The sequence below is a fragment of the Emys orbicularis genome, chromosome 6 (assembly GCF_028017835.1).
Source record: "Emys orbicularis isolate rEmyOrb1 chromosome 6, rEmyOrb1.hap1, whole genome shotgun sequence".
Lineage (NCBI taxonomy): Eukaryota > Metazoa > Chordata > Testudines > Emydidae > Emys > Emys orbicularis.
In genome coordinates, this window is record NC_088688.1 from 87582219 (window position 1) to 87597247 (window position 15029).

General features: G+C 39.8%; 1 protein-coding gene across 1 annotated transcript in view; it reads right to left on the minus strand.

Annotated features, from left to right (window-relative positions):
- The window catches only part of LOC135880477 (spindle assembly abnormal protein 6 homolog), a 39958-nt gene that overhangs the window by 902 nt on the left and 24027 nt on the right, over positions 1 to 15029 (minus strand). Inside the window, exons 10-17 of the mRNA XM_065406779.1 lie at positions 14780 to 14845; positions 14058 to 14147; positions 13783 to 13962; positions 13374 to 13455; positions 12327 to 12451; positions 4786 to 4938; positions 2882 to 2985; positions 1 to 53 (exon numbers count right to left, since the gene is read on the minus strand). The exon at positions 1 to 53 is cut by the window's left edge and continues 36 nt beyond it. Coding sequence (XP_065262851.1) covers positions 1 to 53; positions 2882 to 2985; positions 4786 to 4938; positions 12327 to 12451; positions 13374 to 13455; positions 13783 to 13962; positions 14058 to 14147; positions 14780 to 14845 — 853 coding nt within the window. The remainder of the gene's footprint in view (positions 54 to 2881; positions 2986 to 4785; positions 4939 to 12326; positions 12452 to 13373; positions 13456 to 13782; positions 13963 to 14057; positions 14148 to 14779; positions 14846 to 15029) is intronic.

The window sequence follows — 15029 nt, forward strand, 5'->3', positions numbered from 1 at the left end:
AAGGCAAGTTGCCATCTTTCTTCAAATATTTCATGTCTAAACCAGTTGGCTCACTGAAATATCAAAATGTGTTTGGGGAAAAGGTTATTCAAAAGGGAGCAAGCTGCCTGTAATTAATATCCTTTAAAAATTATATGGTCTCTTATGCCACCCCTCCTCCTCTCCAGTTTTCTAGTTATTAGCTTTTATTCTTAAAATGAGCAGAAGTAATATAGTGCAATGTATTCCTGATAGCTGTATTTTTATTTATTTGGTTAAGAGAAGAGGCACGAAGTAATATAAAATAAAGGCATACTGCAACCAATTTCAGTTGCAGAACAGTGGACTGTAAACAATAGGAGTTATACAGTTCATTGCTTTCATTCTGCAGCTACTGAAACATTGCATCTAACATTGCACTCGGACTAGGAATCCTAAAAAGAATGATTTCTTAGCCTTAAATGAACAGCACCCATCACCTTTTACAGGCTATGGCTAGTAACAAAAGGCTCAGTCAGGATACCTTTGAAAATGACACAAAATTCTACTATGTACAAAGATGTTACTGGCATTAATGATAAAATCAAATTATCTATCAATTTTAGATAAACAGTAAAGTCATTAAACAAAATTTATAAAAAATAATTGCTTGGGGGGAAAAAAGCGCAGATTAAAAAAAACAGAGTAGTTTTACTAAATACCTAACACCTATTTCAATTTATTTCCATTGTCACAAGATTGGATCATTCAGAATTTTTCCCTCACCCTCTAAAATACCATCTAACCACTCACCACACAAAAAGCCACACAACACCACAACACATTTTTCCTGCTTATGAAGACTTACATTAGGGTGCAGTAGTAAAATGCACACCATCTTGATATTCACAAAAAGGGGAAATATTTGGAATTTACACTACAGCCGGAAGTACTTTTTGCAGCAGAAAGGAGAGAGTCAGACACTGGAAATGTACGTCCAACAATCCTCATATTGGAATATTATAGGCAATGAACTGACCTAATGAGCTAAAAATAAATATAATGGATTCACGTAAAAAAAAAAACCACAAGACATTTGTAACTGAGGAGAAAAATTAAAAAATTAAAAAAAAAAACATGCCATCTAGCACTTCATCACAAGATGAATCACTTGAAGCTTTCAAAACCAGCCAACCTACGTTGACGTAACCCTGCTGCCATTGAACTCAGTGGTAAAACTCCCACAGACTTCAATGGGAACAGAATTACGACAATGCCAAGTGCTTTTGAAAAAATCCCACCCTGAATCTCTACTTTTGTAGAGCCTTGAAAACGTGCTACCCACAGAGGATCAAGTTGGCTGCCTTATATGGCATATACTCTTTCTGCAAAAAGTACTGCATCACTGTTCCTCTATTTTAATGAGCTGTGATATGGTGCTGGAGTCTAATGTGTTGCCATAAAGGCTTCTATTATGCAAGTTCTGATGGAGCAAGCAACTGATGATTTAAATATTTTCCCCCTTTATACTGCAGGATAAGAGGAACAAAGAGAAAAAAATTACTTGGAAAAATTACTGTAACAGCTCTTCTCACATCCTCAAAGTCTCTCTCTCTCTCTCTCTCTTTTTGAAGCTTGGGTTTAGGTCAGATAATGGCTATAATCTTTTGAAACCAATGAAAAAAAATCATTTACTGTGGAGATGAATATCAGCTCTATCCTTGCCTCGCAAAAAGTACAATACTGGAGTTCGATAAATAATATACACCGCTAAAATATTCTGGCTGATGTCGCAGCCATTAAGTTCTTGCTTCCATTTTCTCTTCTCTTTCCAGAAAGGATTTTTGTTTGGTCTTTGTTGGTAGAGTCTTCTATTTGGCTCCAAGCTCTTCCCACCATTAGAGGTGGGAACGGTGGTCACTGACTGAAGATGGCTGCAGAGATGTCTGAACGGTTAGGTTCCATAGCCCACATCTCAGACAAGCAGCACAGTCCCCTATATCCTCCTCCTGCTGCTTATTGGGGGGTTGCTTGAGCAACAACAAGGTGTGCTGGACTCTACCTTCAGGGAACTATAAGGAGGCTTCACCTTACTTTGGAAATAGTGTGCTATCTGCTTCCAAGCCAGGCAATTCACTTTATTGAGAAGTGTTTCTAGAGACAAAATACTTTCTAACCTTGTCTTTACTTTCCTTGCTCTTGACAGTTATATTTCTATTCATGAAGTTGTGGTGGTGTGTGAACGGGGATCCTGACTCCAAGGACAACAAACAAGCTCAGGTCAGCTGCCCACATACCAGATCATACTGAAGAGAATTAGAAGTTATTTGGAGACACGCCCAAGTAAAATCTAATTAGCTGGCAACATTTTGATTTTAAAAAGGCACACAGTTCCATCAGGGGTTCTCAGTGGGAGTTCCTAAATGCCAGTCATTGAACCAGTGTGCTTGGCCTCCTAGTAGATATTAGGGAGAGAAAATCCATTGCCAGGATTATTGGACCTGAAGAGAGGGTTAAACAAAACAAACAAAAAAGTGAAAATAGACTTCTCTGCAGGGTTTAAGTCTTTTCCAGATCTTCCCTGGCACTTTTGAACATTCTCCTGGCAAACAAATGGATGTCCCATGGATTCCTTGAAGGAGAGAGAGTCAAACAGCAGCCCGTATAGCACTGCCTGAAATCTCAGACTGATGTTACTTACAACACAGGAACAATTTGACATTGGCCAAATGTGTGATTTTTCATAAAAGCTTCACACACACACACACACACACACACACACACACACACACACACACTTAAAAGTGAAAATAGGACTTGTGTAATCTCAGTCTTTAGAAGTTACCATAAAATGATGTAGTTTGTTCTATCACTCAGCAAAAATACAAAAAGGAAAAAACAAAAACAAAACACCACAACTTACACATGGCCTGAGTTTGGGGGCACTAAAGGAGTGGAGGTTGGTGGACAAGGTCTTGTCTCATGTAACGGAGTGCTGGTGGAATTTGCTGATAAGTTGATGCGTACCTATATAATTTAGAGAGAATGAAAAACAAAAGCATTGGACAAGACTTCTGTGTGTTTATAAGGCTCCCATCACCATAAGACAGCACACATTTTTCCTCTCCCAAATAGAACACAATCGTCATTGTACCATTAAACCATATTTTGTGATTTTTAAAGTCCCTTCTTTTTTAAAAGATCACTTGGGTAACTACTCAGGGACATCAGCCCTAGATCTCTGCTGTACTACACTAGTTTTATGATTGCACGACTCCATTGTCTTCAGTGAAAATACATGGCTCAAACTGGTGCAGCGCAGTGAAAAGGCATGCCCACTGGCTTCTGGAGCCAGATTCTGCTTCCACTGAAGCCAATGACAAAACTCTCATTGAATTCAAGAGGAGCAGGAGAAGGCCCCTAGTTTGTGTTCTTGAGAGGAAACTGCATCTGTGAGGGAATGACTGATGTACCCCCTTTGGAACAGGGGGTATCTGTATAATAATATCTGTATTATTGAATTTATTGCTGTAAATGCAACCAGAGGCTTAGGCAATGGGCTAATTTTTAACACATCTAAAAGTAAATACATTATGTGAATAATTAATCTAAAGGTAAACTAACTTAATAAAAGTTGGGGGGATAAAACTTTACTGGGGAAGTTTGAGATTATTCGATTTTTTGAATGTTGCCTCACAATTGTCAATAGAAGCTTCAAATTAAACACACATTTACATATTTTTCTTATGCTACATTTTTTACAGTTAAATCTAAATTTATTGTTTTCATATTCTCCACCTATAGAGCCAATTTTTATTATTTTAATTTCTGTTTTTTATATCCTCCAACTATGTACTAAAAGAATTTTGGCTTCGAGTCTAACTCTATAAATGGGAGGTAGATAAAACGATACATGTTACAACTTCGAAAAAAAGACTACTCCATGTCAAATGTTGCAATTGTAAGGCCCAATATAGTGCAGCTGGCTGAAGCCAGGAACAGATTCTTTATACTATTACAAGATCTGAGATCCCAGCTCTTTTGTGGGCTATAGACATTTCTAGCTCTGATGAATTGTGAGATATCAGGCACAAGAATGGATTTAGTCAGGGTTGAGCCGCAGACTAGTGATAGTTTTGCTTGGGGAGGGGATAGAGAGAACATTTCTTGTACCAGATTCCTTTCTTTTTTTTTTAAATTAACAAAAGGCCAGACTGCTTAAAAGCTGCCTAGAGATTTGGAATGTAAGTAGTAGTCCCTAGCAGAAATGGATTAGTGGGCAGAGCGTAGGGAGGCAGTGAAAGTTACAAGATAAAGGCCATTTATTGTACAGTTTTAGAAAAATGAAAAAAAATAATGCTTTTTCAGATATATAATCGGGCTCATAGTTAATTTTTCCAGGAGGAACAAATAAGCAAAAATGGTTAAGAAAAACGCTTCTTCCCTCTTTCCTCCAAAACCATTTACCCAATTCCTCGCTTGTAGTCTGTGTGCATAATCTGTCAAAAATGGTTAGTAATGTTTTCTTAACACATTTGTCATGTTGTATTTATGACATAAGTCAAAACTGTTGGGCAGAGGGGAATACTTAGATAAGAGTATTGGCCATTTCGAAGTGTTCTATTTTTCAACATTTACATTAAGCACAGTTCCAGTTCTCTAATGCAGTTATTAGTGTCAAAACATTCCACATTAACATTAGTGTTCTGGTGTGCATTATCCAGAGGCAAATCACAATGGAGAATTAAGCTGTTAAAAACTAGGACGCTTCAGCAGAATACATTATAGTGCAAAGGAGGTGAAAAATAAAAAAGTATATATGCCTGCCTGTGGATTATATCTTGCAGCACTGGTGACCGCACATGGGATATTCATTCGCAGAGGAACAGAGCCTTTATAGTTATTAGAAAGGGAAGCAGTGCTAATTGGTGGAGGCATCACAGGGACAGAGAAAGGACTGTTATAAAGTAGAAACCGAGGCTGTAAGGGAAACAAACAAAAATAAGTGGAAGAAAAGGCTGTTTAAAGTAAAATATGACAAAAGCAAACAAGCCTCCTGTAGGGAGGCGGTGTGGTTCCCCGGTGCGGGATGAGCTCCGCCGGACACCAGAGTGGGCGAAGCCAGGCACTCCAAGGCTGTCCCCCATAGGGTCAGAGGCTGAACAGGAAGTACAAGAGCTCAACCCAAGAGCTCACGAGAGGCAGCCACTGGAGAGGCCAGATGCCTTTGGCCCAGCTCCTGCAACGGACCTGGAGACTGGCCCGACTTGCTGACACTCGATGCGAACCAGCGTGTGGGAGAGTCACTGAGCCTACCCCTCGCCAGCTACCCCGAGGATCCAATGGTGATTGACACCCCCTCCCCCCCCGAAGATACCACCTTGACCCAGGTACCTCCAGAGGGGAAGTTGGGAAGTAGCCTGGGGGCAGCCGACCCGGGTCTGGCTGCAACACAGCTGGAACTCATGTTAGTGTGTTGCGGCCAGGATCCCCACTGACAGCAGCGGCCCTTTGGCCGCTGCTAGGGCCCCGGGCTGGGACGTAGTGGAGTGGGAGGGCCTGCGTCCCCGTCCCCCCCCACCCAACGCGTGGGTGGCAGTCTCCCCCTCTCCCAGGCTGCTCGGAGCCTGAAGCCTGGGTGTGCTATTTACCGGTGTTTGCTCAGCCCCTGCCTGAGGGCCTGAGCCTTGGACTCTTTACTGCCCTGCCCTGACCCAGGGCCTGGGCTTATTAGCCGTTAATTGTTACCTGTGTGTGATCAGCCCCCTGCCGGACTGCTTGAGCCAGGACCTCTGCAGCCCGACTGATTGCTCAAGAGGCCGTGCAAGGACTAAGGGAGGTGGTGTGGTTCCCTGCCACCCGGAGACGGATGAGCCCCGGCTAACCTCTCTACACCTCCCAAATACGCTTAAGTTGTCTTGATATTTTTGTGATCGTCTCAAGTATAATAAGGCAGAAAGGTCAGTTTTATCCAAACAAAAACAAAAAAACCCCAAACCCTTCATCCACATACTTTTTTTAATATCTAAGTATATGCTAAGCAAGAAACATAACATTATAGGTCCATAGTACAAGCTTTGTTGCTAAGCGAAAGCTAAATAGAAAAAGAAACACTAAGCAAATAGATTTGTGACAAATGCCCCTCTTTTCCCCCTATCTCAAAAAAAAAAAAAAAAAAAAAAAAAAAAAAAAAAAAAAAAGGTGCCCACCCTTTATTAATGTTTTCAAGGTGCAAAAGCCCCTTCCACTGTGCATCTTTTTCCCAATGGAGGGAACCAAAAGTTTTAGAAGAAAAAAGAAAAAAAAAAGAGTCCCCTTCATAGTAAAATGAAAGCATGGGGCTATCAATAGCACTGCCAGCCATAGACCTCTTCTGATATGTTACCAGAGGTCAACTGAGTTTGAAAGTAGTTCGAGGACAGGGTATTTTTGAGCCAGATAAAGGACGTCAGTGACCGCTCTTTTTTTAATAAAGACAATCTTGTCGTTTGTAAGTTTAGTCCCAGCCTTTCACCATAACAAGACTTTTTTCCAAGTGCTCATTATGTCATACTTTCACTTCTTACAGAAGACAAAGGTGTTCAGATTACCATCCACAAAAGAGAAAGCTTTCAGTTAAAAATGTTGGTTAGTTAAGGAGCTTGTGTCAGTCTACAGAAATCTGGCACATCCCTTGCCATGACTTTGTGTTAAGAGATTCCCATCCTACTTTTATCTTGTTTCCCAAAAGTAAGGGCTTAGTCTATATCAGAATTAAAAAGCTTTTGAAATTGATTTAGTTTCGTTAGTACAACTTTTCAGACCTAAGAGAAGCTGCTCTGTTCAGACTTTACACCTTTGGGGCTTACATAATTTATAAGGAAGGCAATGTATCACCTCCAACCCAAGACAGCAACGGGACACAAACAGCAGACAGACCCAATGATGCAGTACTTTGGCTGATCGGGGAATGAGCAGAAAGAAGCTCAGTTGGGATGGAGAACACGGAATTCATTGGGTACCAACTGGGGAGTGGGGGACAGAAGGTGTCAGTAATTTAAGCAACAATGTTAACTGGACTCAGCCATTAAAACTTTGTTTAGTGAAAGGTTTTGCATCACCCTCCCAATAAAGAAAAGCATCTTTTAGTTGGGGGGGGGGGGGGACAAACACATTGAGTCTTAATCAGGACCAAATGGATTCAAAATCAACTTCCTGATTTTTAGTATGAGAACATTCCATCATCAATACCACATAGGATTTTGGTAGCTTTGCTTCAGTAGTGCCAAGCTTACCTCTTTGCCTAACTATATTGCATAACCCTAGCTATGCATGGAATTTTAAAGCTCAACACTGTTCTCTGCTGTCCTCCTTTCACGCTGCCACTTTTGCAGGTTTGGGCTCTATTCCCTCAGCTGAGAGAACATAACAAAACACTTTAATTCATCATTAGAGCGACTGAAGGAGATTCATAGATTGTTTCATAATTAATATTTTCTACAATAGCTTAAAATTACAATATATAATTCACATGTAGCCAGACAATAGTTTTCCCCACTTTTTTCAAAACACTACTTGGGATGAATGAATAGGGTAAGCAGGTGATTCTACATCGCTATTGTGGATTATTAAACATGGTTATCAATGAACTTCCTCTTTCCAGTCTTATTTGCTAGTATTCAGATTATCCATCCAAAACATTTAAAACACAGGCACGCCAGCTCTCGATTTTTCTCATATCATATCATCAAATGCACAGGCATCATATAATCTTCTAACCCTACTGCCTGAATCAACATGGCATTAACACAGCACAGTTTCAGTTCTACTGCAAGTGGTTTTTCCACCATCTCCATTGTGTTTACCCACTACAAATGATCATCTACCTCTGAAAAAAATTAGAGGCAATTTGTCAATCTCCAAAGCTCTTTATCCAATCAGTCTTGCAGCGCAACTGGGATTTTTGAGTAGTATGTAACATGGGATTTATAGGAGGATGCACTTCAAGATTTGTACCCTCTCAGGAAACTTCCATTAAATATATATGTTCGTATTCTGTCATTACATCTTGTAGCTTAGCAGGTGGTAAATGCCACTGGAACTGGGAAGTGTTTTGTCTGCCTTTTTCTTTTTTATAAATGAAAAAGAATCTGATCAATTTAAGATCAGGCATGTTCTGAGACCAAGCACTGATAGTAAATCTGTGTTCATGTTTTAGATATTTGCATTTTCCTTGTACTTGTATGTTATGCTGCAAAAAAGAAACGTCTATTGGCTTATCTCAAATATGAAACAATTTCTGGATGAAAGGTGTGAAGGGTAAGAGCTTTAATTGTTCACAGATGCTTTACAGGTATTACATGGTGAGGCATTATTACTGCATATACGGTCTCCTTTTATATATGGGCCAAAATCTTCAAGTTTGGGTGAGGCACACAAATCTATATACAGGACACCTAAATAGCTTGATTTTTAGAGGTGCTGAACAGTGGGAGTTTCCAGTAGACTTCAACTGAGAGTTCTGGATGCTCAGCAACTCTGAAAAGTCAAGCCACTGACAAATGTACATATGTGAATATAGGGATCCAAGTTTGAAAATGTTAGCAATAAATTTTAACTGGGCTTCAGCCTTTTCTTGTGTTCTATACTGTCTAATCTTTATTCAGCTTCCTGATTTATCAGCTTTTCACAACTTTTAGTGAATCAGTCACAAACATCATCCTATCCCAAATCACTTTGCTCATGTCAGTAATTTCTCTGCCCTTGGCCAGGAACTTTAACTTTTTCTCAGATTACTATATGGATTCAGCTGGAACCTGTGTTTAGTTTTAAAACGTAGGGAGTACTAACAATGGGTTAGCTTTTGCAGAGTTTCAAAACCTATTGTAATATGCCCTTAGCTTGCTTTTCTCTTCAGCAGATCTATCCATCCAAGTATTAGAAATGTCTCTACCTCCTCTTCTTCTCCAAACAAGTATATACACTAGCATTTTTGCTCCTCAGCTTTGAATTTTAGGAGAAGCTTGAGAAGACGCTTCACCGACTATTTAAATTTCTTCCTCTCCCTAAGAATATTCATGCTTTTCCCAATTATTCTAGACAGCCTTACCCCCACCTGTGTTTTTTTTTTTTTTTTTTTTTTTTTTTTTTTTTTTTTTTTTTAAGGCTGCATTGTTCTTACAGGTTTTCTGAAACTATGAAGTTAGACAACTTGGGTAAAATTTTGAAAAAAAGAGCCTAAACTGTGTTAGGAGCCAAAGTTCCATTTTCAAAAGTGGGGTTTTGCTCTTAAGTTCCTTAAGAGCTCTTGAAAATTTTACCTTGTTTAATGGACTGGTTTGCTTTCATGACATAGGAAAGAGCTGATACCTACAGACTAACATATTATTTCTGTACAAGATTTAGGAAGCAAATCAAATCTGGTTTTTATAACAAACTAAAACACCACACACTGAACAGTCTGATTTCCCCCATCTCCCTCCCAAGACCCAAAAAGTCCTACACAGTCAAACATGACTTGTTAGACTAACTATAATAGCATCATCTAGGGACTCCCAACATCATCATGGAACTCATTTGGAATTTTACTCATCGCTAGGTTCTTTATTTTTATATATAACTGCCTATTAAGAAAATATTTCACTTATTTTCAGAGGCATCTTAGTGCACACACATCCTGCAAAGCGTCTTAACCCATCTAGCACCATGTAGCCTAATTTTCAAGAAAGTAAATTCTTGTCAACCAAAAAATGTTAAGTGGATAAAAGATAATTGAGCCATACAGCTGTATCTGTCATCAAGAGACCAGCTTGAAGAGTTTTACCCAAATGATTTTCCTGCAAATATTTTGACAGTAGTGATCTAGCTAGAGAGATATACAGATTCATAAATTGCAATTTGGTTTCTTCAATTCAGATCCAGGGTGATTGTAATATTGAAATCCTTAGTAAAAAGAACCCATTATGACAACTACTCCTTAGGTTGTTCTTTGACAAAAAATTAGCTCGCTTGGCTCCTGTCCAATGAAAACCCCAGCCATCTTCTTGGGTTCCGCAGCAGTGGAGTCAGTTCACTATTCCTAAAGGGATAACATAATCCCACTCTGATGGCTGTAGAATACCAAATTAAGTATGGATCTCTGTATATGGCAATCTAGGGACTCAGTAAATTCAGAGAATCCTTAGAGTTGGGTCCTTCACCTCCCATCTGACTGTCAGCAAGTTAGGAATGGAGAAGAATTTTAAAACGACAGCAGAGCCAAAGTATCTGTCTCTCACTACTCTGGAAATGGAGGGGTCAGGCAGATTTTAAATCCCCACTTCCTCAGAACAAATCAACAAATTAAAAAGCCAAACAGGACTGAGGAAAATGAGGGCAACACTTTCCAAACAGATGATCATTGGGGCAGCTCCTTAAGGGTTTTGTTATAAATTAAAGTGATATTTGAGGAAGTCTCCCCATCCACAGATTTTTTTTTTTTTTAAACTGACACAAAAAATCCCAACCAACCAACCTGTCCATTTACTAGAATTGTAAGGTGAAGTAACTCTTCTGAACAGTCTGACATTAGCGAGTGGTGGGCCAAAGATATGCAGGAGAAGTTTCAGACTGGCTTGAGTGTTTTCGAGAAACAGAGATGGAAATTAAAATAGCTAGCTCTTAGTAAAAAGCGGTTACACATAGCTGGACCATGGCTGGACACAACAATCTCTTTCTACAATCTGGCTCTACTGTATTGCATTTATAATAACCACAATATTACCTTTGCCATTTAAAAGAAAAAAAAATATTCTTCACAAATTATGTTCAAGCTGAACTCTGAAGGCAACAGTTTTTAAATTTACACATTATTTCTGAGGCATTTTAAAAGTTGGAGCCAAACTTATGTCAGCCATCTAACAAAGCACAGTGCCTCTATTTCAGCTGTGTACTACTCACTCAATGATTTGTCAGCTGGATGCAGAGACTGAGTGAGGGTAACCAGCCCTGAGAATTAACAATCATATTGATTTTCCTTTTTTACATTTGTTAGAAGCCAAGTTCCAGATGGTCCTGAAAGAAGTGAAATGCTTGTTAACAGGTCCTCCTGGTCTAATTTTCCATAGTACATCAGTCTATTTCTTCACTGCTGCATTTTTCACTGAGCCACTGGGATGCATTTTCACCTCTGTACCACCTGTCAATATCATCTTAAGATTTTTTTCTTCTGCTTTGAATATCATCCACAGCTTCAGTTTAGTGCCATCTGTTATACACCTCAGAATTCCTGAACAGCTCTTTTCTTCAGACAAGTATCATTTGGATATATATATAAATCCCCTACTGTGTTTGTATAATTTGGAAAGCACTACACAACCTCAGACTTCATTTAATGTTTCTCCATTGACTATTTTACTTACAATTCTTAATCCTTTCTTGTTTACATTATGAGCCAACATGTATTGGATAGAGGCTACATATCTTTTCCTGCTGATTCTGAAGTGATAAAACATCAGGAAGAAACTCCATGAAGATAACACACTAAATTTTCTGCACTGCTGACAATTTCCATTGTCCAGATGTATACCAGTAATGGACACCTTTCTGGAAAACTCTGTCCTGGGTTCAGCAGTCTCACAGACAGGATAATATCGGTTTCTAATATGGCAGTACATCTGCTGAATGAAGAGGAGGCCAGCCAATTTATTATTTCCTCCGGTGTCCATTGAAACTATATAAAAGTGTATCCATTGTATAGTTTTGGCCACTTTGAGAGGGGGTAACCAGTACAGCCATATCCCTCGGGTTAAGTATAGGAACTCGCTCTCACTCTACCAGAATCCTTTAAAATGGAAGACATTTCACATGCAACCACTGCACATTTTGTTTTTCCTTCCCAGTCAGATCTCAATCACCCATGCTCACCTGAACCTCAAGGGATAGATACTCAGCACAGCTGACAAAGGAAGGTGTGTGGAAAGATAGGGAGCAGAGTGGGCATAAAGTTAATAGGGGGCGGGGGAGGAGGAGGAGGAAGAGAGAGGCCAAGAAACTGCCCTAACCTATGCTGGGGGCTGTTTAAAAGCTGCTTTAAATGGCTAGCACTGGAAATCAAGAGGAGCACTGTATACTCCACTCAACCCCCAACAAATCCTCTTTGTGACTCAGAAGAAATCCTCAGCCGCCCTCAGAGCAGTTTATAGTGGCTTTGTGCTGCTGAGAAAATGCAAAACAAACAGCTACAGGCAAGGCCAAGAATCTTGCCCCAGGAGCGAGAGATGGGCATGTTTAGAACTGTGTGGCTTTGTTCAGTTTTCATTCAGATTGGAGACTTATTGTAGTTTTGTGCATATAAATAATCAAAAAGATTTCCCAACCATAATTCAGTGTAGTACAGCACAAATACTTACCAGGCCATTCTGCAAAGCTGCTGAATTGGTGGCACTTCCAGCACATGGCATATCACTGTGACCTGATGCCCCATGCATAGATGCAATTTTATTCTCATTCAGTTGTTTATTTAGCCAGGAAATTACTACAAGGAGAATAAAAATGCATGAAATGAACATTCAGCTCCACATAAAATGTAACAGATTTCTGATTTGTCTCATACAAAAATACAGGCAAGTATATTAGAGTAACTGAGGACTAAAGATAGGACAATGAATTAATGCCTTAACTTTGAGGACACATGCAAGCAAGGCCAACTGACCTAATTTCAATATACTGTAAATGGAATTACACAGCATATGTATTTTCAGAAAGCCAACAGTAATCAAAATGCATTGGTCACAACATCCATCATATTGTATATTAAACATGCACACAAGTTATTTACAATATTAAGTGCTGAATTCAGGTTGATTGAAAGAAGTCAATTAAATGAAATTCTAGGGATTATCACCACATATAATGGGGATGCAATTGAACCCCATCCTGCAGTGCTAAGCACTGAGTGTGAGATGGTAAGCAACTTCAACTCCCATTGAAGTCAATGTTCTTTGTTTCCTGATACCTAGGTCTTGGACGGGGTTGGAGTGGCAGAGTTGTTATTCAACCATCATTAATGTGACTTTGCACATATAAGTTTTATTAATTGTAATACTCTTTGTTTCCTCTCCCACACAGCTATATACTGTACCAGTCTTACAGTAAAAGTTTTGTACCAGATTCTGATCTCAGTTACTCTACTGACTTCAGTGCGGTTAATCCATTTTTATAGTATTTTAACAAATCAGAACTTGACTCATGCCTCGATATGCACACAGAGAAATTCAATACCCACCTTTTCCAGTTCAAAGATCAAACTTTGCCCTTGAAATTGGTTTCAACTCATAACAGAGTGGAGAAGTAGCAAAACTAAAATGCCCATGGAATATAAAATGTTTTTAATAAGGCCCAGGTTTTAGTTAGATAGTTTACATCATCATTCTAAAGGGTGCCGTTACTCTCCTTACCATTCTCATTAGTTTTCAGCAGCTGTTTGCTTTCTTCCAATTTCTGAACAGTGATGTCTAGCTGCTCTTGCAACTTAAAGACCTGGGAACAGTAATGAAATTATTTACTATAATTCATTAATCTGAGCAATCTAGTCTTCAAAAGAAACAAACAAACAAAAAGTTAAAACTGGTACAATTCTTCCTCATTTAGCAACACCAATACCAACCTTTCTATTCCTACATTTTCCCCCATAACAATCATTATGATACTAAGAACACACACTGACAATTACAAGGGTTGGGGAGAGTCAAGTTATCAACCTGCCTTCCAGGAGATTGTAGTAAAGCTTGCATACTGTATGTCAACATTAAATATTTGCATTGCTCTGTACTTTTCCATGCAACATATATACATACAGACACTTACTTCTTCCTCTTTTTGTTGAAGGGCCTGTTTCACATTATTAAGCTCCAATCTCTCCTTTTGAAGGGTTTGCTCTTTTTCTCCTAATATTTTTTCTTGTTGCAGTGTCACTGCATTTTTTAACTTCATCTTCTCCATTAGTTTCTTCATCTCTCCCTGGAGCTTTTTGATAATTTCATTAGCCTACCCACACCCAAAAAAAATAAATAAATAAACAAACCCAAGTGAACAAACCTGCCCCATTGATTAAATTTAATAAATGCTCATAAGTGTCTTACTTTCAGAAGTTCCTCAGAAATAGACTTCACCGTGGTTTCAAATTTTCCAATTTGAAGCTGTTTCATCTCCAGCGATTCTTCCAACTTTTTCTGAAAGATAGTTTTGTATTCATGACAGGACAATGTCAACATAACCAAATGCTGAAATTTAGTGGTGCTGGTGACTGCAAGACTCCAGGGATTAGTAATGAGAGAGAGTATGCATTTTATTTCTAGGTCACCAACTGAAATTAGTCCTGTTCAGTGGCAACCCTTGACAGCCTGTGAAGGAGATCTGGTTAACATAGGTGCCACTCTGTGGGTGGTACGGGGCTGGAGCACCAACCGGGGGGGGGAGGGAATGTGGATGCTCAGCACCCATCGGCGGGCCCTGCCAATCAGCTCCTCCATCTCCCTTCCAGCGCCTCCCCCTCCCTCCCAGTGCCTCCCATCCACCGAGGATCAGCTGTTCAGCAGCGAGCAGAAGGCGCAGGGGGAAGGAGAGGAGCAGGGGCAGGAAGAGGTGGAGCGAGGGTGGGGCGCACTTGGGGGCAGGAAGTGGTGTGGGGTTGGGGCCTTGGAGGAAGAGGAGTGGAGCAGGGGGCCAAGCACCACCCGGCAAATTAGAAAGTCGGTGCCTCTGCTGGTTAAAGTGTGTGTGTTTAAAAAAAAGGGGGGGGGAGGTCGCGAGAGGGAGACTGTCCTGATAGGCCTAGTGGAGAACTGTCCCTCTCAGAAAGTACCATCTCAACTGTCATCCTTGCTGGCAGATGTAGAAAGAGACCAGAGGTTGCACTTGCAAGGAAGACCTGGTGAGGAAGGGTCACTTTAGAGTAGATCTTCCATCTCAAGGTTAATGTACACAAGCAGGGCAGCATGGGGAAATGTACACTGCTGCTGCCTGGTCTGTAAATAGGACTTCAGTTTCCAAGGCTATCAATTCTTTCATGAGCACTGAATTCATTAATGTATTGTTTTAAAAAGTAAAATTAA